The sequence below is a fragment of the Aphis gossypii genome, chromosome X, assembly GCF_020184175.1.
Source record: "Aphis gossypii isolate Hap1 chromosome X, ASM2018417v2, whole genome shotgun sequence".
Classification (NCBI taxonomy): Eukaryota; Metazoa; Arthropoda; class Insecta; order Hemiptera; family Aphididae; genus Aphis; species Aphis gossypii.
The window spans coordinates 55,495,874-55,520,191 of NC_065533.1; the positions used below are offsets into that span (position 1 = coordinate 55,495,874).

A 24,318-nucleotide genomic window follows, 5' to 3' on the forward strand; every position below is an offset into this window, starting at 1 on the left:
ATTCGAATTTCGATTTATGACCGGATTTACCTCCGTCATCAGAATTTGTGGTTTTCATTAAAAAAAAGTTTGTATTACTAGTACATTTTTTATTACTGCTTTATAAAAATATAATATTCCAATATACTTGAAAATTCCAAAATCAAAAATTTGAATAAATCCTTTTAAAAAAATAGGAAAGCTTGTGTAGTTTATAATTGTGTACAATTCTATACAATATATATTATGTATATGTATATAATTTTTACAAATTACAAATCTGTCATAAATTATTAATTATAGTACTTGAAAAATAACATATACATAGATTACATTTAAAGTTCATTAAAAGTATTAGATTGAATTTACACCTTTAATTGATAAAAGAATTAGTATAAAAATTGAACTATCAATTAGCAAAAATCGAGACCAAAAATAAAACAAATAGCATTTCTTTATTATTTTCTACCATTTTTAAAACTTAACATATCTTTTATAGTAATAAGTTATAGATATTCTTAATAGGAAATAAATATTATGGTATTTGTTCTTATTTTATTGCATTTGATCAAACGTACGAATTTTTGTATATATTAAATCTTTTACTTCCACTACAATAATTTTGATGAAAATGAAATTTAATTATCAATAAATTTACAACATTTATAATATATTAATCAATTAAATATAAGTGTAAACATAAAAACGATATTATAATATTTATAAATATATATTATGATTTTATTGATGGAAAATGTTTAACCAATATATACAATAATAATACTCATGCATGGATATGATGAGAATTCGATTTTAATTTTAATTCCAAAAATAATGGTTAGTATGTTAAAAACAAAATGTTCGATCTCTAAAAATTAAAACTTTAACAAAAGTACCTATTTTATATAGTAAAAATAACTGAAACTGTATATATTATAATTGGAAAATATGCTGTATGTAATGTGACGGAAATTAATAGAATAATTTTAAGTGTTAAAAACCATTTTAAATTTATGTTTATATAAAATAAAAATGTTTGCTGATCTTTTGTTTCAACTTTAAATAATACCTTGTTCATTTGTCATGAACTGTTTTATAAAATACGAAAAGTAAGTTTGGATTTTATATTATTGTACTAGGTATATTATATTTATGTTTATGTATATTAATCATGTATAAAACAATATAATCTACATAAATATTTGCGTTTAAGATTTTATAAAACCTTTTACCAGCTTAATGTTTAAGCACCATCACAAATACCACATGTACGATGTAAATTCAACTATCTTAAATCCATCTTATAAAAGAGCTTATAGAAGTTCACGTACATGAATAATAAATAAATATTTAGTTAAATTTTCAAATAATTCAGTTAATTCTAAAAACACTAAGTTATTAGCTTCAACAACTATAAAGTAAGGTAGGTATTGAGTAGTTTTGTAAAAACTTGTTAACAATTTCTAGTTTGTGGCTTAAATAACTAGAACCGTGTTCGTAGACAGCAATATCATTCCTATAGTGTCTATACGTATTAATACTTAAATTTATTTAGTGTCAAAAATTTAGATGTCATGATATTTATTTATACTAAATAACGACGATAAATAATCGAGTGCGAATCAAAAACTCGATATTATTTTTATCTTTGAAAGTAAATAATAAATTTCGAAAAATTTTGACAATCTCGTCTAGACTTGGTTTTTGTAATGTCTATACATTTTATAACAATTGAAATTTATAATATATATTTCTAAAAAAGTACTTATCGAACTGTATACAATAATCATGATATATACGTATATACATCATACATGTATAGAATACGCGTGTAAAAAGTGCCTATACTGTATATTATCTATAATATTATTACATTTGAAGAAAGTCACTCGATTATAATTATTATTTACAACGTATACCTATGTAAGATAATGATGTGTTACTATAAAAAAAACGTTGTTTGAATATATATATGTATATTTTTTTATAATACGTATAGAATTGATTTTAGCACCAACAAACCCAATTGCGCAGCGTATTTTAGTTTACATTTTAATAACATACGTTTTATAACGGTTATAATGAAATATTATAGCCTCGACGCGTTTATAATATTCATATATGTATATAATATGTATTAAACACGACGTGCGCGGATATTAATTTTACGTATATGCAAAGCTAAAGAGTTTGCCATTTCGCTACAATATCGCGGCTATATTATAGTGGCGACTCGACTGTCGTTGATTACTCTATAATTCGTACGAATCTATACATTAATTTCTCCTATTACGATTTATAGTAATAATAATATACATGTTTTGTTTTCGATTATATATACGCGCGTGTGTGTGTGTGTGCACAGAGTCGTCATTGCGGTGTGTAGATAGGAGAGATTTCCTATACCACCCCGGCGGGTCTAGGTTTGCGAGTACACCGGCAAATGTGTACAGCGCATTTAGAGTCGGTCCGGGACTGCCGCCGCTGTCAAACCGGTTGAGTCCGCGCTTGCAGTAAGTGTGTGTAGTGAGAGTTGCAGCCACAGCCATCTCTCTTGAGTACAGCACTTTCTTATATTATCCTATACGCTATTATGTACTACCACTACTACTGCTACTACGATTTATACTCGTTTTGTATCCGATGTTTACACACGTTCGCTAAATCTGCAAACCCTTAGTGTGAGGATCTGTAATACGACGTCGAACAGTGCTCGTTTCCGATCAGCCACTTTCGGTCGCAGCAGTCGCGCGCAGTGGTCTCTCGAACTTCAAAACAACTACGACTACAACAACATCGACGACAACAGCAACAACAACAAACACGAGAAATCCCTAACACACTGCAGATTTTACTTGAGCCAACACCGTCGTTACGATTTTTTTTTTTTTAATTTCATCGTCTAACCGTAATAATATTTTTATCTGTCTTTCACACGACCACCATCTCATATGGAAATTATTGAGTTTGAAACATTTTGCGTTTATAGCTCTTATCGTGTTCGCTGAATCCCGGTGAATGGCATCGGTGACGACCGGGAATAGTCAACGGTATCCATCGAGACAGGATTTTTCAGGATGATCTCTACGACTGTAAAATCGTCTAAGATTGAACAATGTCATCGTGAATTGACATCCGGTTTGATGAATGCGAGCGGAGACGACGTCGATACGATTATGATGAATGTGAGTACTTAGCTGGTAACACTGACATTGGCGTAATTACTACTGTAGGTTTTTTAATATTGCGACCAGAAATTCATTAGATCGCACCATACTGCAGAAGGAAATTCAAAAATATTCGACTTATTAATATTTGTTATAATTTTATATATTTTAATCATTCAATCTGTAAAACAATTATATGCCTATACTCGTATATAATATGATCATGTGCGCTAATAATTCTTAATTACGGTATAATCTCATGGCACGGATCGAGTGATTAATGAAATTTAAAAAAAAAAGTCTTGTTTAAATTGCGTAAAATTTCTGTTTAAATATATATTATATACACAATATTTAGATCGCGATGTTAATATTTTTGTTAACGATAAACACCTTCACGTATATTGCATTTCAGAAAAAAATCAATGGCGGTCACCATCACAACTGCGTTCCGACGCTACTGCAAGTTACTGCTGCAGTGGCGGCGATACTGTTGATGAGCTGCACCTGTGCAGCGAATGCAGAACCCGTGGCTCCCGTCCAAGTGGCCGCCGCCGTGGCCACGGCCACCGGGACCAGTGAAGTTCCGGCGCTGCCCGTCGAAAAACCCGCGGAGGCCGTTGATCCGTCACCCGTAGGTGCGGCATTTTCGCAGTCACCACAGTCGCAGGAGATCGTTACCGAATCGGTGCAGGAATCGACCACCCAGACGGCGGTAACGGAAAACGGCGATCCCCAAAACAAGGTGAGTCTGACGTTGCGCGCGCGCTGCAACGACGAACGGGGTAACCGACTCTGAGTTTTTTGACGGGTAATTGGGTGTTGATGGGTAATTATACCCATTATGATTTAGTAGCCATTTACTACAATAACAGGTATATATAATATGGTTGAAAATATGACCCTTCGGATTTTCTGCCCCGGGCGGTCGAATATTTAGAGCAGCCGCGAAAAAAAGCCTCAAGTTCGCCGGGACCGCGCCAAGCCGCAGACCGCGACCGCGGCGCGTCCTCTCGGGCAGCTGCGTTGGATTCTCTGCGGAACGGCCGCGAGAAGGTCCACCCCGCGCTCGTTATACCCACACGTATATATACATCGATTTCCGTTAGATTTCGGGTTCCCGTCGCCGTGCTCTCTCCGGGACGTGAGAAAGACGAGCCGATTTGTTTTCGACTCGTCAGCGTATTTTTACGTGTGCGAACCACGGCCCCGAAAAGAAAGTGAGAGTTATACCGCACACCGTAATAACACCGCTCCGCTAGTACTATCGCCGTACACGGCATTACCCGGCCACCCATTATAAATATATATATAGGTATATACTGTTTAGAAAACTACCTGCAGCGCTAAACGAACGGCCGTCGGACGTCCGAGTGAGTACACGCAACACGTGTATCGTCGCGCGGATATAGTGTTGTGCCAAACCGGTCTAAAAAAACCAAACGTCGAACGCGCGCGCGAGCGCGTACACACAAACCGCGGCCCCACGTGTACGCTCTACACCACCGGCGAGATTGTAATAACACTCAAGTCGCCCTCCGGCTAGGTTCGTTTGTGTTCGTATATAGATACGCGCTTACGATATATATACCTACGTATATAATGCGTGTGTGACTGCGCGTGCAAAGAATCGCGTCAAAGACCGCCGACTGGTTTTTTATATTATTATATTATGTTTTTTAATATGGACGCGCGCGTGTGTGTATAGAAAGCGCGAGTGAAAATATACGATGGCGCAAAAGTTGTTTTTGCTCTCGTGTCTCGTGTGTGTGTGTGTGTGTGTGTATGTGTGTGTGTGTGTGTGTGTGTGCACTCGCGGAGAGATTTCTAGAGACGCTGTGGATTTACTAGCCGATATAGGTATACCGGTACGGTGTCGCGGCCCCGCGCGTCGCACTATATCGTGTACACGTACATATTATATTATATCCTTATACGTAGGTATACTCGGCGACTTGGGTATAGGTACTTTTTTTTCCGCCTTTCTCGTTTACGCCGTAGATTGTAAACTACTGTACCTATACATATATATAGTAATAATAATAATAACATTATTACACCGGTCTGTTGACAAACTGCTTTAAAAGCTGCAATAACGACTCACGCACGAGTAAACATTTTGACTATTTCTGATTGGTTTTAAACGTCTTTGGACTTCCGTAATACGTTACGCGCCCGAGTGTTCGGCCCGGGACTGGTGGGAATGAAAAGGGCTAGGATGTTCTCGGATTTTCTCCCCCCCTCACCGAGTTTTAAATCACCATTGATATTGCAAGTGCGTACACGCCTGTATACGTACATTTAGGTATACCAAATATATTAGTGCACGTCTATATACATTTTGTTATATAGAAATTAGCACGCGTTTAAACTGTTGTATTCTATATCGTTACAGCTGCAACTGATCAACGATAATAATGTTCAACAAGACGAAAAACTGCGGCAACAGCAACAGCAACTGCTGTTGGCCCCGTTGCTGACTTCGGGGCAAATGCCCGCAGTGTGGTCATCCCAACCGTCGCAACAGCAGGCCGCGGTCGACAGTATTTCGGTGATACCTTCGCTGTCGTCTCTCGTCGGACGAGAACGCACCGTGGTCGAAATCGTGCCCGTGCCCAGCGCTTCGGAACAACACCTCGTCGATTCGCCGTTGCGTCAACCTCAACCGGAATACAAGTACATCGGAAGTTTGCAACCGGAATCGGAACTACAACAGCCCGAACGGGAAATACGACAATCCGAACAGGAACAACAGCGACAACCCGAACAGGAACAGCGACAACCCGAACAGGAACAGCGACAACCCGAGCCGAACGAGCAACAACCACCGTCCGAACTCAGCTCGGAACAGCTACAGCAACCGTCGACGATCCAACAGGTGCAACAACAACTGCAGACGACTGTAGCTTCGGCCCCCGCCTCCTCCAATCAACAACTCTCGTACTTGTACAACAACAACAACAACAATAATGCCTTTGGCATCAAAAACAACGACGACGACGATCAGCTGCAGCAGCAATATTCGTATCACTATTACTATCAACAGAACCTTGCCCAGCAGCAACAACAGCAGCAACTACAGCAACAACAACAACAACAACAGCAACAACAGCAACAACAACAACAACTACAACTACAGCAGCAGCTCAACGGCAACGCGCCGGTCGTGTACTCTCCTCTACCCGTGCAATACGGCGGCGGTCAGTTCTATTACCACAACAATTTCGCTGGCAAGCAATATCCGCCGCAACAACTACAGCCTAACCACTATTACCGCGGTAGACTGACTTCGCGGCGCAACAGCAGGACGCAACAGCAGTCCGCGTACGACAACGTCAACAACGGCGGCGGCGTCGGAAATTTCTACGGTCACTATCTGCAGCCGCAGCATCAACAGCAACTGCAAAAACAACCGTCGCCGGATTACGGCGGCGGCGAAAGTGACAACGTGATCGGCATCAAGTACGACCAAGACCCGCAGGCGGCCGCGGGCAAGCAGCACCAACCGGTGCCGCCGTTCCGGCCCAGCCATCCGGTGTGGGCGTCCCAATATCCGGTGCCGTGGACGTACTACGTCAAGTCGTCGATGGTGCAACCGGGACGGCCGGCGCCGTTCTACGCGCAACACAACAACAACTACTACGGCGGCGGCCGGAAGTCGAGGTACGTGCTGCAGCAGCAGTCGGCGGGCGCGGTGTCCAACAGGGTCGGCGGGTATTCGCCGGCCAAGCCGCCGCGCACCAAGGTCGTTTACATCGAGTACGGCGGCTTCAAGCCGAAAATGGTTCCGTCCGTGCAGATCACGGCTTCCGAGGACTACGACGGCAACCGCCGTCAGTTGACGGTCGTCGACGGCAACGACTCTGCCGCCGCTCAGGACGCGGCGTCCGTGGCCACTCCGGCCGCCGCGGTGAACGCTACCACCGCCGTGCCCGCGGCCGCCACGACCGCGTCGGCGACGGCGACGAATACGACGACGACGACGACGACGACGACTGCGGCGACGGCGACGGCGACCGTATCGAGCGCGAAAACGATGCCGGAAAAACAAACGCCCCCCGCCCCCGGTGTCGTCGTAGTAGTCGTTTGAGTCGACCCCCCGACAACGATATTTTAATTTATATACGTTTTTTTTTTTTCGTTCTAATTTTTGTACATATAAATCGGCTAAGACGCGACTGCGGTGGCTCTTATGCGGAACGTAGTTGTCTATAGCCTTGCTAGCTGCAACAGTATTTAATTTATAAATTATTTATACAGACGTCGCGACGTGTTATACGGTAGAAACGCATCTATACTTCATCGTTTTCCGATTATTTTTGCTTTTAAACATTTATTATGGTTATAATATTATGTATTATTGTTTGAATCGCGTGACATAATTAATATTATATAATGTATAGTGTAGCACACTGTCGGTGTGTAGAAACGATCGAATATATAGCTATTTAAATACTTATAATGTTGTACCTTTGTATTTATACAGCCGTGTTTTCGTAATGACCTCATCACCTATTGTATTGTGTGCCTATGCTAACAATAATATCACATACAGCGCGGGATAAAGCTATAGCGACTCCGTCCCGGATGATGGCTAATTGTTAAATCATATTTACATGAATCATCGCATATAATATGTTTGAACAGCGTCTAATCAAATTTACAAACATTTGACTACAGTAAATATAAACTTGAGTGAAACGCTGCAGAGGAGCTCGATATATTAGTGTTCAAAACTTTTTTTATAACATTTTCTCCTAGAATGGGTTGAATGACAACTGAAAATACATAAGTACTATTACAGGTATTCGAAAGATCGTGAAAGGTTTTCATAATTAAGGTACTCTTAAAAGGTCTACGAAATGTTCCTGAAAATGAGTTTTAAAGTATTCTATTCTTGTCATGCGTGTTTTTTCGTTATTTTGGAAAGTATGAAAAAACAAATGTATATGCGAGTATAATTCCAATGCAATTTCAGGGCTGTATTAAACTTTTTGGGATATTCTATACACCCTTAAAATATAAATAACATTACATCAAAATAAATACCACTTAAATATATCAAATATTTGATTCTATTTTCAAACTATTTTATTTTCAGAAAAATTAAATAAGCAACTTTTTATTTATTCAAATTGTATTAGTAGTTACTCGCGGTAAATGACCGATCGTGTCAGTCGTCAATATACAAACTAAGCTAACAATACACGCGATCAGTAAACGAATTGTTCTAGAATATTATTCGATCGATTTAAAAACGACTTTGTAAAAAATTCAAATCTATTTCGTTATAATTATATAATTATTTATGTATAGAAAGAGGAAAATTCAACTTTGTATGAATGTTAAGTTAAAAATAATTGTTAGTACATACTTTTTTCCATAAAATATTAATAGGTGAAAAATTTCTTTACGTTTAACATCTTTATAATTCAAAACACGAATAAATACATTTTTAAAAAAACTTGTCAACAAAATAATATTTAAAACAATTTGTTTTGGAATTCATATTATGGTTAATACGATTAACATTATATTACCTATATACTTTTTCGTTTAAATTACAATTTGTGTAACATAAAATACTTATTTATTTGTATATAATATCATAATACGTTTGAAAAATTGAAAATACTACGATGTATAGGTATAACGGTATTAAAATTTATGTATATTTTATAATTATATTATAAATCACAAAATTTTAAAAATTCGAAAACCACCGTATAAAATAATGATTAGAAAATTCTAATTTTATGAGGAAAGCTAAATAAAAATGTGGTAAAAACAAAAAAAGGATCTCAGCTAGAATCAAAAAATAAAATAAAAATCCCAAATTATCATATTTAGTATCAAATTAAAGTAGGTAATTACTCGCGGCTGAAAGTAAATTAAAACTAAACGTTAAATTACTGCATAATATAAAAAAACAATTTTGAGCGGAGTTAAACAGCCAGCCTGTATTAATATTATAGTAATTTATTTAATAATTTGTGATACGGTACATTGAATTAATTTTTGTCAAAAAAAAAAAAGCGCTTATTATATATATTATTAATTATTATAAACTATAATGGTATAAATATACGTATGTCTACATAACATACATCATTGTTGTTCACTTATGAGTTTTAAGTCAATATACTGACTAACCGTATAGAATAGTGTGAATAGGTTCGTGGGTTCATGGTGCAAATAGCCAGAAGCTTAAAGTTATTCTAAATATTTTGGAAAATTTCATTATGTTGGTATAGTAAATAATATACCTAGTCATAAACAAAACATTCAAGTTTTTGAATTATAACAACATAACAAAGATTGTTATTTTTTGTTAAAATAATGTCAAAATTTTCACTTTAGACACTGATAAAATAAACGCAGAAATCAGCTTTTTATATAATATGATTAACTTTTTTTTATACTTATAGTAAGAAAAATGTATTAGAAAACTTGAATTATAATATTAACAATTATTGTATACATTTTTGAGTTTTTAACTACTGAAACAATTTTTAATTTTTGAGATTTTGAGGATTTTCATCAAAATTGGAACTATGAATGTTAAAATGATATTTTTTTATTTTACGAAGTAATAATTTACTGGGAAACTTGTTTTAACTTATAAGGTTTTTTACTAACAATGTAATTGTATATAAACCAAAAAAAAAGTGGTTAAGTGGGTAGCGTTCGCTGTTATATAGTAGGTCCTGGGTCACTATAATGGATGTATTTAATTTGAATCCAATGATAGGCATCATTGTATACGAAAAACGATTCTGAACGTAGATGATTTGTCAGCCTATAGGATATAATTTCCAGTAGTTATTGAAAAAGGTAGTTTATGTTTTAATAACCTGAATACACCAAAATTCAAGTTCTTTTATAATTATTGTTAGCTAAACTTATGGAAAATCTTGAATTAAATTTTTAAGAATTTTGACTCGGCTAAAATTTTTTTATCGATATTTATATGTAAAAAAAATAATAAACAAATATTTCAAATGCCTATAAATAGCATTATAATAAGCGAAATATTTTGAAAAAAAAAAATTGTAAAGAAAATTTCAATGTAAATAACTGGTGAAATTTTCAAGTATCTACGACTTATACTTTTTGAATAATAACAAATATTTAAAATCGTTGGGGATAAATCGTTATCGTTACGCAATTTCGTAAAAATTTAAAATTAAAACGCACTTAAAATTTATCCTACTATGATGCTTTGAATTTTCCTTATAGCTACATAAAGTAAAACTTAGAGTTGAATTTTTTAACCGTAGATGTAAACACAATAAATTTTATGACTTTTAAACTAAAAAATAAGTTGCAAATTTTCGTGATTTTGACATATATCGTAAAAATTTGAACTATAAACGCTTATAAAAAAAAATTGTGACAAACAATATTTTTTAACTATAATAAGAACAACTCCTAAGTAACCTTGTATTAAATTTTCAAGTTTTTTTGGTCATCAACATTTTTTTATCGACACTTAAAATTTCAGTCGTCTTTATAGACAAAAAAAATATTACAATAATAAATATAATATTCAAAACATTTTGATTGAATAATTTAACTGTATAACACTAATTGAACATATAGTGAAAAGTTCAAGTATTTACAGTTATTAGTTTTTGAGTTTCAACCATATAAAAAAAATAAATTTAGTTGAAAACTGGTTTTCCGTAAAAATTCCCGTTTCCCGTCACTTTTTTTTGTTTTTCTCCATTTAAAACTGTTGGAAAATGTTTACTTTGGACCATATAATGCACTAAGGATATTCACTTTGCCATCGAAAACCACCCCTAAAGTGGGAAATTTAAGCATTATTTCGATAAGTTATGCTGTACACAGACACAAAAAAAACACAAATCATTGTAAAATCAATACATTTATCACTTCGTTCAAAATCTAAAAAAATCAATTTTATTGAAAACTTTTTCATAAAAAGTCTGTTTTATTGTTTATTATTATTAAATTTAATTTAATTTTTTCCTATGGATTGTTTTTAAATGTACTAAGAATCTAAAGAATCAGTTTTGATCTTCCAAAATTATCTAACTAGATTCAATTTTCTATAAGAAATCATCCATATTTTTGAAAATTAAAATTAATTATTAAATATATAATTAAAATTTTTTCTAATACGTGTCCAATTACACATATATATCATTGTGAAATAAATACAGTCATCGCTATGTTCAAAATCTAAAATTAAACAATTTAAAATTATAAATTATAAATTTAAAGGACATACAAGTACGCTTTTATAAGCCCTTTTTATTGGTAAAAAATATTGTGTTTTTTAGATATTTTTGAATAAATCGAGTTTTAAATTAAAAAATAAATATTTATATTTATAATTAATTATATTTAGGGTGTTCATTAGTTTTAATATAGGCTATACGAAGAAAACGTCAGAACTAATAAAATATAATATAAATAAACCCATAAAATAAAATACTATGTCAATCTATATATATCACAATGAACGAGTTCCAATAGTTGGTAAACATTATTATACAGTATGTTATTATTATTTTTTTATATAGGGTCACACTTAAATTGCATACGTTGATACGATCGTACTATAAAACGTGTCATTAATATTTAAAAATGATGTATAATACACGCGTATAAAATATTTAGTATGTAACTGTATAAATGTAAGTGCCCAGTGTCTCAGTGGCATTTTTGAGAAGTGGATGAATTGCACCCCTTTAAAATAAGATATGGTTTTTTCAATATATTAAAAATTGTGTCCAAATTAATACATTTATTAAATTAGCATAAAATAAAAAAAAAAATTACTTCAATAATATCATAACAAATAATATAACAAAAATACTTTTATTGGGACAATACAAATGATTCAACTTTAAACTTTACTTTGGAGGTGAATTCTAGTAACAAATTAGATTAAAATGATATTTTGGTACCTAAGTCAAAAGTAAAAAATTCCCAATATCTAATATTTTTAATAACCAGCAATTTTTACGCTAAAACACATTTCAACAAAACTGATTTCTTTATTTTATTATAATTCAAACATAAAAAACTATAAACTTGAAATCAAGTATTATTTATGTTATAATTTTCTACGCACAATATAATTTTCAAAATTTTTGACTTTTTTTAAGCTATATTTGTAGACAACCTTTTTATTGTTTTTTTTTTATGTAAATAAAATATTTATAGTTTGGTCAAAAACCTTAAAAATGTAATACATAAAGTTCTTCATAAGTAGTTATTAATAAAAGTTAAAAAGAAAATTAAATATAAGTCAATACTACTTATATTTAAAAAAAATGTTTATCAGAAATTTAAATAAATTATCAGTGAAGCTGAAACTTTTGCGCTTTGTATATTGACTCATAAAATAATTATTTCTTCTCAAACGATTTTTGTTATTTATAATTAAAAAAATGTAATACCGAAAATACTTTAAATTTTCATCAAATGTTTATACTATCATTTTTTATACATGGTATTATTGTCAAAATGTTGACTCTGTTTGAACTATTATTTATAAGCATAAGAAATTTTCGATTTTTTTCTTAAAATATTGATAAAACATTATTTACTCAGTTAAAGTTATTGAAAATTTAATAAATACAATATCTTGAATAAAGTGTTATATCTATAGATACATTTTTTTATATTAAATTTTTACTATATTTGTCAAAATCATGAACATTTACAATATTTAGCGGACATTTGGTTTAATTTTTAGGGGAGCTATAATAATCCAATGTATAAAGTGATATTTGAGTCAGTAGTTCAGTACACTTTCAGTAATTTCAGCTTTTTTCATATGAAGTCCATTATTAGCCATGCAAGTGAGATGGTTTCAGAGTAAGCAAAGAATTTATTTAATTATTAATATTTTATAATATGTGCACAACATTTTAAAAAACAGCTTGCCTTCAGTTTTTAAAACCAACTTAAACGTACCTAACGTCCTAACCTACAATTACGGCAAGTAAAGCATAAATACTGATTGTAATGTAAAGCATTCATTCTGTGTTCTAAATCTCATCATAGGATATGACTAAAATAATGAAGTATCATAAATTCATAAAAATAAAATTATTATTGATCATAAGTACAAAACGCAACACTTACCTTCAAAATTGAACGTACTGGCCCACTTAACATGTTTCCTAGTACACTGGTATCGTTATTAATTTTTTTTTAATTTTTATAAGCGGTCATTGTGATCGAGGTTTATTTCAACGTTGTTTTCATTTTTCGTTTGTTCTTTTTTCACAATATAAATATTAAAAACATTTGCGTTGTTCAAAAATCAAAACACATATAACGTCTCAACTGAACAGTGAACTTATATAACAATTTAATATCTTCAGCTTTTAAAATTTGTATTCAACACTTTACCGTCATAACCGCCAAAAACACAAAGATAACCACAAAAAGTTGAAAACAAAACTATTTATTATTATTATTATTATTATTATCATCACAATATCAGTGCGGCACGTAAGACCGTTACTATCATCAGATCAGTCAATAATAACATTTCGAATAAAGTTTCGATTTTTTTGGGTTCTTGAAATATTGGAAGAGCTAAGCCCCCCCCCCCTCGATATCAACCTATGATTTACAAATTACATACGATCTAGTATTTTTTAATGGTTTCTAAATCATAAAATAAACTCTTGTTTATACTATAGTTATTCGTCATAACTACTAGAACTAAAAACTCTAAACAATTATTTTTTTTATAAACATTTTAAGTTTGAGTTTAGACGAAATTACATATTTAAATAATCAATAACAAAATTTATAATTTAAAGACTATATATTCATGGTGACATAAAACTTTTACGGATATAATTAATTTTTCTTTACGGTATGGTATTTTCAAAATATATAGATTATTCATTATTTAATATTATACCTACCTACCTGTTTATACCAAGAACTTTTATTCACACTGCTTTATGTTTTACGGTAAGGTAATATTGACTCAAAAGATAATAAGGAATAGCATAATACCGTTTATTATATTTGTACCTACCTACACATTATATTTATTATTCTAATAATAATTAAATATTAATAATATACCTATAATAATAAACGCAATGTCTTAAGAGGAAAAAAATTAAACAGAGTTCAATCAATACCAGAGTAGGTAAGTAATTTTAATAATAAAATTAATAACTCTAATACAATAATATCAAAAAAACATATCATATTCATGAAATTTCTACACTCGTGAATCGTTTTTGTAGACTATATTATTAAATCCGAATTGAATCCATTACAATGATCCACTCAACACCTACTATACAATTGAGTATCCAAAAAACGCTTATACAAAAGCGGTACCCAGGTACTTGTCCTCTATTTTTTATTTTATTTTTTTTTTTTATATAAGTGCAGTCTACCGAAGTTATTTATATAATACTACTGTTATAATTTCATTGTCCGTGTTTTTTCCTACGTATTTATTCATAATTTGAAAACACATAGTATATGACAGGTGCTTACTACAGTAAAAATTAATAATACATTACAGGTATATTAAATTTTTCAACTAAAATATTTAACTCTTACAAAGAAAAATATATTCTAAGAACACTACCTATATAATTATATAGGAAATAATTAAAATTATTTTTAAAAACTTTAAATGGACTTGGAAAACTTTTTAATTTTAATTTTAACTTTCTCTAATTTCCACCAATAAGATCCAACAGTATCAAGAGTTGTATTAAGACATTTTAATTGCCCCTCTCTCTATTGGCTGAGCTTCAGATTCGAATTTAAGTATTATGTTTTAAAACAGAAGACTTATCATTATTGGTTATTCGTACTTCAATTAATTCAGATCCAAAATAATAACTACCGATATATAGGTCATAATATTATAAATTATAATAATATGTAGCTACTCGAACTTTTTTTTACGTTAACCACTTTGTACTCATTTACCTAATGACAATTGACAACTCAGTCGCACACAATTGTATAAGTCATTCGAACATTAATTTAAAGGAACAAATGTTATCCTTTTTGAAATAGTTTATATAAATTTCCAGGTAAATACTAATAGAAAATTTTAATAATACAGGCTAAAAATGTATTAACATGTAAGTTGCTGAGTGTACTTCAAAAATATTAAAAACATTGAAAGAGAAAACTATATAACTGTAGTACCTACGTTTACATACGATATTGTCTATGCTCTATGCATATTTGTCACAGTCCATCAATGCGGATATCGTGGCCAAACTAAACTTTTACAGTTTGTAAATAATTATACTTTAAAAAGTATCATATTATGTTGTTATTATTTGGTTATCTATTACATTTTAACTATATTTAGGTTCTACTCGAAAATTGATTTTAATAATTAATAATTTTATAAAATAAGTTTTTCTCAAATACGTTTCCAACACCGACGTTTTCCCGAAAGATCATTATTTCACTATAATACGAGAACTATCATAATTATGTTATAATAATCATCGTACTTTAACTGATTTATCGTTCTATTTACTCAGTTATTATTTCACTAATTATTTTAGAATACGTTTTTACTCTTATTATAATAAAGTTAATTATGACTACATCACAATTTACAATTACGAACTTCAATATTCCTCTAATAATCCCTACAATTCTAAGCACGCAAAATACCATATACATAATAATTAAAAATAAAACATAAAAGTTCATTCGCTTTGACGTAGGTAATGCATTCAGATGATGTCTGAAAACAGAACTAATTCTATTGAAGTATTATACGCTTTCATAGGGAGTATTAAGTAATAATACTATTAAAACAAAGTATACATTTCTTTTAATTATTGAATATAATTAACCTTAATTAAAATTATGAATACTTAATAAATTACAATTTAAATTTAAAAAGTATAAAATAATAATAAAAATATGAAATAAAAATACGTCACCTTTATTATTAACTCTAAGCCGTTCCAATGATATTATTATTCAAGATTTTCTAAGTAGGTAGTTGAGATGAATAAAAAACAAAAGTTGTGAATAAAAAAGTTCAAGAAAACAGAATTAGAATGAAGTTAAGAAAATTTGGAATTAATATTTATGTGTCAAACTACTTACGATAAATTAGCAATTGAAATTAAATATAGGTATGTGAAAAATAGTTAATATATTATAGATCGTGTATAATTATTACGAGTATTATCTATTTGAATAACAATACCTTATATTAATAAAAATATCAAACATTTTTCGAATATATCCTGGGAATATACACAGGAAAAATTTTAGCTGAATAATATGTGTTACAGACTACAGTAAATAATTAAATATGAAAAATAATGTTAATTACGAGCGGGTAGGAAAATTAAACAATTTTCCTTTTTTTTATTCATTTAATATATTACATAATATATATGCTTAATCATTAAATTATAATACAGCTTTTTATTCTCTCTTGCAAAAATCCACTCCAATGTTTAATGAAAAAAAAAAAATAATTGTAATAAAAATGTTCACTCAGTTATTATATTATTACGAATATATAAAATACTAGTGTAATTAATCACAATTTCGTATAGTATCTGTATAAAAAATATAATAATATATAATATATAAATTTAAACTGTAAATAGTGTAAACAATATGAAATGAAAAAAGCAAAAACTATTATGTATAATAAATTAATTTTTATTAAAAATGACTTTTGTAGTGTAGAACATTTACATTTGGACTTTAAAAATAATTGCTCGACTTATTTACCATTTATAAAATTGAATTTATTTTAATATATAGTTGGAATATAGTGACATGGCGTAATAATAATATTTTATTTAAGTTTTATAAAATCAACATTGAACATTTTATAAAAATATAAAAATAAAACTATTTATTTGCAATAATACAATTGTAATTTCCATTTCTGTAGAATCGATTAATTTCACTGTAGTTTTTTATTGAAATGCTTAACAATAAAAAAAAAAAAAACGTTAAAGCTTTCAATTCCTTTGAGTTGTAAATTAATATATTTTAAAAATATATTTCATACTTATTTACAATTAACTTAATACAATTCCATGGTCTAGAAAACTATTCTGTATTCATTAAATATTTATTATAATTTGAAACAGATACATACGATTGATGATTATGATTATTGTATTTATAACTGTCTTTGCATAACAAAAATAATTTATGCATATTATCATGTCATATTTTAAATTTAAAATTTTTTTTACATTTTGTCAGTAAATTAATATTGATTGTAATTTATTCTCACAAAAGCCCGCAATTTTCTATATAATGCAATACTATCATCATGCGTATATCAACGCAATAAAATATATTAAAGTATATAATATATTTTTTTAACATGTTGGCGGACTGTCAATAATACCATTTTGTTTCACGGGCAAGCTTAAAAGTGTCACTTTTTCATTATTTTTATAGCAGTAGAATTTATAAAACTACTATGATACAGCGGTAACCTACACATAAAATGCAATATAAAAAAGAATGATAAAATAAATAAAAATGTGATTGGCTTCTAAGAGAGTAGCAAAAATATAATTATCTTAATCACTTAAAACTTAAGTAATAAACAACACTCACGAGAGCGTCAAAACAAAAGGCTAAATTTACCATTTCCCGCCAGTGCCGAGGCATTAACATAGATATGATATGCACTCATGTGTGATGACAAGTATATGATGTCGTGTCGTGCTCAGTGTTTTTGAAAGGGGGAGAGGTCAATGAGTTATTAATTTTTTTTACTTCTCACAGACCCGCGGCGATTGTAACCTAAAAACTACCCCTTGCATACGCCATATTTGTTCATTTATATATCATAGCTTAAATTTAAATATTAATAATATATTTTTCACAATGTATTGTTTTCATTTGTATACTTACCTAAAATATAGTCTAAAGGGGAGATATGAACCTCTTGATCCCCCTCCCATAGCCACATGCGCACGCCAATGATACCGTCTTCGCATCTTGTACTTTTGTTCTATTATTATAAATATTAAAAATTTAAGATCAGATCATTTACATTTTAAACGAAAACTACAATACGTAATATTAAAAAAAGAAAAAAAAAATCATACTAAAATAATAAAATGCAATAAATAAATTAAAGAACAAACGTTGATAATATAAATTATGATGAGTATTAGTCAATAATATTCGTGTATATCTAACAATACAATTAAAAAATTCAAGCCAAGGGATGTTAACATATAGTATTTTGTTTTTATTTTTGAGTCATAAAATATTTTATGATAAAATTATTATTTTATCTTAACAATTAAAAGAATTAATTTTTCTACGTAATATATGATAGGTATACTAAGTACCTATACTAAATACTTTTATATAAAAAATTATTATACATACTCATACCGTCGTACATAAAGTACATTTTATAATATTTTAATAAGTACTAAATTAATAAACCACATGAGGTTATTAGTAATTTGTATTCTGTTTGTTTTGTTAAAATTTGTTAATAATTAAAGTTTTAATGTGTTTGAAAAAAAAATATATAAAATATTTATTTTAGTTACATATTTAACTAATAACGTTTATACTTTTAAATTCGACTTTTATAATCATCCTAATTTAGAACAAAAATTAGTTTTTAAATGCAGACACATTTAAAAACACTCAAATGCGTAGGTATACAAAAATTATATTTTTTTGTTGAAATATTATAAAAAATTATTTACATTACGTATATATGGCAAGACTATTTTATTTATAATTAAAAGCGTAATTGTTTTAATTTTACATTTTTAATTTAAAATTAATATTTGAACAAATATAAAAACAATTAAAAATATATTTTCATAAATTAGTACTTAATTAAAATGCATAGGCGTAATACAAGAATAATATATTATAATTAAAATAACACAAATTATTATTAATTATGATTAACGATGTAGATAATTCTGAAAACCGGAAAATATGCAAAACTGTTAATAACTTTTTTAATAATCATACCTATCTATTTCTTTATATTACTTACCTTAGTATACTGATTAAAATTAATACACTTAATAAGTATATACGTATTACTTGTATTAAAGTTTATAGCCCCAGTAAAATATTTTGGCACTAATGAAAATTGACTCTTTTTTAATTTTGATAGAAACGAATAGAAGTATGGTATTCATTATTCTGTATCCAGCTTTTGTACGTAAATACTATTGTAAACTCCCTTGATAGCCCGCTAAATCATGAATCTAATTATTCAAGCTTTCGCATTTCGCTCTTATCTAATTAACTCGGCGGACTCGACCTATTTAGAAAACGGATAAAATTAAATTGATATAAACATATTAAAGTTAAATGTAACTATGTTTAGAGAATAATAACATTACTATTGTAGATACTATATTATAATAACAAGATAGGAAGAAGGCGGTCCATAGGAGCACATTGGGTATGAATTTAAGGGGTGTTGGAATAATTAATGGTACACAAATCCGCGAGGGGGGTTAGCTCCATGCCCCCCTAATACTATAATCAATTCCACTGCAATTATTTAAAAATTTTATATTTAATATAAGAAAATAAAAATAAATATTTAAAAGTATTTATGTAATAAATTATAATAATATGTAATCGCACTAATGTTAAACAAGATTTAATTTTCTGTTTAAATACTTGATAATTTACTAATTCACTAAATAATATTAATTAATTAAGATTAATAATTTTTTAATTTTAATCTTACCAAGCATGATATTGTTTATTAAATCTAAATAAATTAATTACATGTATTTATATGATAATATATTAATTAGTGTGATAAATGTGAAAAAATGTCACAAACAGAAATCAATTTATTATATCACAATTATTTTTGTTCAGCTAGAAAATTAACAGAGACTTTTGTTGGTCTGGTGTTGTCGTAGATCAAGAATTGACTTTTAATTGGAACAATTAAAGATTTACAAGTATGTTATTATTTTACTTTTGATTTTTTTGCTTGGCATTTTATTATACAATAAAATATATTTGTATTTATTTTTAGTCGGGAAAATGGTATTTCTATAGATGTGATTGCTGGTGTGAATAATTACCCATCAGTTATTTCATCAGTGAAGTTGTTTGGTGTGGCAAAAGATATATTATGGGAATGACACTATAGACACTTATAGGTGATGCTATTGGAATGAGATTTAAAAAGATAATTATGCGTTTTAATTAAGTTTAAAATAATGCCAATAATGGGAATATAAATAACGATATTATTCTTTGAATAAATTATTTATACTATGTATAGTTCTTGAAATTAATAATAATAATTATTGTTTGTAAAAAAAAAGTAATAACTTCATCGAAAATATTGCAATTCTATCCTTGTTGAAAAACTCAACAAAATCATCGATAATTTTTTGTTTATTACTATAGATATTACATAATTATGTAACTATAAATTTATGCAATGGTGTATTTACGGGGGTGGTGTAAGGGGTTTCCACCCCCCTAAAACCAAAATATTTTATATAATGGTTAGAACAAAATAAAAACGAAGCAATAATATCTCGTAATTTGTATCATAAATATAATTATATAGCCCCCCTCAAAAAAAAAAAAAAAAAAATCGTATCTACGTCACTGAATTTATGAACTTAACAATTAACATAAAATAAAATATTATACGTTCGAATGATTAGAGATTTGAAGAAATACCAAGACTATTATAAATTTATTGATAAATATTGAAAAACTATATAATACGAATTATACAATGTTTACGATACCTAACTAATCTTTTTTTTTATCTATACCACTTTATCTTATGCACTACAGTATTATAAGAAAAATATATTTACACACGATAACAACACAGTATTAATGATATTTTGCGTCTGTTTACAACATAACTAATCGAAATAACGCTTTAATTTCAATTTCAAACTTCGGAGGTAGTTCCGATTGTATTTATAGAGAAAAATCGAAGCTTCATTATAGGAAAAATTTTAAGTGCGTTTGAATTTTACCTAAATTTTTACGAAATAGCGTAACGATAACGATTTATCCTCAAATGATTTTAAATATTTGTTATTATTCAAAAAGTAAAGTCTTAGATACTTGATAATTTTACCAGTTATTTAGATTGACATTTTCTTTACATGATTTAATTTTCAAAATTTTTTGATTTTTTTGAGCTATTTGTAGACAACTGAAATTTTTGATTTTTCTAAGATTTTTTTTTTTTTGAAGTGTTGATAAAAATTGTTGGCCCAGTCAAAATACGTAAAAATTTAATATACAGTTCCTCGTAAGTTATTTTTATAGTGATTTAAAAATTATAAGAATACATAAGCACATTTTTTTTATTAGCATTTGAAGTTCAAATATTGAAAAAAATTCGCCAAAATCATGAATATTTGCAAATTATTTTGTAGGTATAATTCATAAAAGTTTTTGTATAAGTAGCTAAGAGTTGAAAATTTAATACAAGATTTCCATAAGTTTGACTTGCAATAATTATAAAAGAACTTAAATTTTGGTGTATTCAGGCCATTGAAACATAAACCATTTTTTTCAATAACCACTGGAAATTATATCCTAAGCTGACAAAATATATCATCTCCATTCAAAATCGTTTTTCGTATTCAAAGATACCTATCATTGGATTCAAATTTAACTCTCCTATAATAATATAATAGTGGTCCACGCGGCACCTAATGTACAGCAGAGCAATATCCACTTGACTTCGCTTTTTTGATTTGGGCAGTATTAAAATATATGTCATTGGCCCCGAGTTTGAAGCATGACCTATGTCTACATTTTTTGTCATGCATTAGGAAAATTAATGATCTTGGTACTTTTATAGAACTGTTGTGTGCTAGATTTTTTTGGAAATAAAATAATTTAAAAGTTTAATATATATCTAAATATCTTGTATCGACAACAAAATAAATTTGGTCAGGATAAACTATAAAGACTGGGTCCTATAGTAGTTATTTTAACAATATTAAAATATAAGGTATTCATGTATTATAATGACTTATTTATTAAAGCTGCAATCATAAGTTAAATATTTATAAATAACTTTGAACATCGGTAAAACTTTGAGTATATAGTAGTAACTAAAAAAAAAAAATAATTTAACTATTAAAAAAAATATGATCATGTTAATAAGTACCTATGCTATGAATAACTACTCACTTAAATAATAGTTTGTACAGTGTACACCTATAATTTAAAATATATTTTATTTCATAATTGGATGTATACTTATTATAAAATATTATACGAGTGAAAACATAGTAATCTTTCTATTATTTTCTTTTTTAAATCATTCTGGTTTTTGGCTACTACTGTATTTTATTAAACTCTCTTATACATCGAGAATAAACTGAATAATTCAATAAGTTTTTTTTTATACAAACAATCATTTTTTTAAATATTAATGAGTAATATTAACAAAAAAGAATGTATTTACATAATATTGTTTGTATTAATATTATTCAGTACATAGTGTATTATTTGATTTTGTTGTCTGGGATATAAGCAATAAAGTACTATAAGTTAAAAGAAAACTAAAATGTGATTTTAAGTAATAGTAAGTTATTTTTTTTATAGTAATTATCAATTCATTATTTTTTTTTTTAAATACCCTAAATAAAATAAACTATTAAATACTATTATATAAAACTTTATTCAAAAAACGCAGTAGGTACAGTGTGGTAATAGCATACTAAGATAACTAAATATTTAATTGGGGAACCCAGGCATTTTTCATCCTTTAAATCAGGGATCAGCAACCCACGGCCCATGGGCCGTATACGTCCGTGAGGCGATTTTATGCGGCCCGCGATTACAATTTATAATTAGTATAAAAATATAAAATACCACATTATGTATTTATGTTAGTTGATAAACTGTTAATAAATAAAGTGTATGGCCCGTGAACATTTTTTTTTAAATTTGTTAGCCCCCGGCACTAAAATGGTTGCCAACCCCTACTTTAAATCAAGCTCTGTACTACCTAAAGAGCAAGAGAACCTCATAAATAATAATAATAATGTAAAGAAACATAATATCAATAATAAAACATATACATTCTCAGCAATTAAAGAAACTTTAGGATAATGTGTTTAAATCAATTTAGGATTATTAGTATACCATTCACTACACATAGATAAATTTTGAAGTTCTTCGTCGGTTGCAAAAATAACTAAGTATTTATATTAAAAAAATTTACAGTTAGTTTATTATTATGCATTTATATTTTATAGGGTCAACAAAAAAAGCAAGGAAAAGGAATTTCCGCAATCAAATATTTTTGGCAATTTTGAGGCATTCAAGCATTCAGTCGCTTTCAGTCTTTTTTATTAATTTCTGTTAAAAAAATAAATTTAAAAATATAAAACAATCAGTTAACTAAAATAACAATAATTTGATTTAAAAAACATTGACATACTACGTTTGACTGGTCATTTTACATCAGTCTCGTTATTGATTTTTCTTCATCATGTTTTATCCGTTTATTCTATATATAGCCTGTAATGAGACAACATAAGCAATTTTTACAAACGTGGCGAAGAAGTATTTTCAGTTTGTGCAAACACGTATAGGTTAACAGATACAAAACAGTTTAGCAAATAAATAATAAAAATAATAATAATTTTTAAATTGTATTAATTAATATTGTCATTATTATTGTTGTTGTTGTTGTTGTTGTTATATAAGAACAGCGTTAGATCTGCCAAGGTCTATCTGACTACCTATGTAATTACAAAAAAGTTATGGAACCATCCATCACAAATGATGATAAAATATCACTGACTTAAACTGTAAATAAACACAACATTTGTGAGGATTTATAGAATCCTACTGGTCAGATGATATAATAAATATGGCATCAAATTAATGGTTGGGTTTACAAGTTGCCAATTAGGATACATTGAAATTTTAAAAATGATTTAATACTGACAATAGAATTAATTTTTTGATTAATGACTATTAATTAGTAAATTAGTTAATTAAAATACTAATACTTAAATAGTTTTTTCTTTCACATAATTTATTATATCAATATGAAATTATATTAGGAATTTTACCTATATTTATATAAAAATAATATTCTCCCATCACAATAATGTTTCTGTGAATCGTACTTTTAGCCTATATTTTAATTGTATACAGATTATATAAT

At 29.0% G+C, this 24,318-nt stretch overlaps 1 protein-coding gene across 1 annotated transcript; it reads left to right on the forward strand.

Annotated features, from left to right (window-relative positions):
- Positions 1-2,520: 2,520 nt before the first annotated feature.
- On the forward strand, positions 2,521-7,608 carry LOC114121926 (putative uncharacterized protein DDB_G0271606). Its single transcript, XM_027984438.2, has 4 exons — positions 2,521-2,887; positions 2,969-3,164; positions 3,562-3,891; positions 5,542-7,608. Exons 2-4 carry the CDS (start codon positions 3,057-3,059, stop codon positions 7,234-7,236), a joined length of 2,133 nt encoding a protein of 710 aa, XP_027840239.2. The 5' UTR covers positions 2,521-2,887; positions 2,969-3,056; the 3' UTR covers positions 7,237-7,608.
- The last annotated feature ends 16,710 nt before the right edge of the window (positions 7,609-24,318 follow it).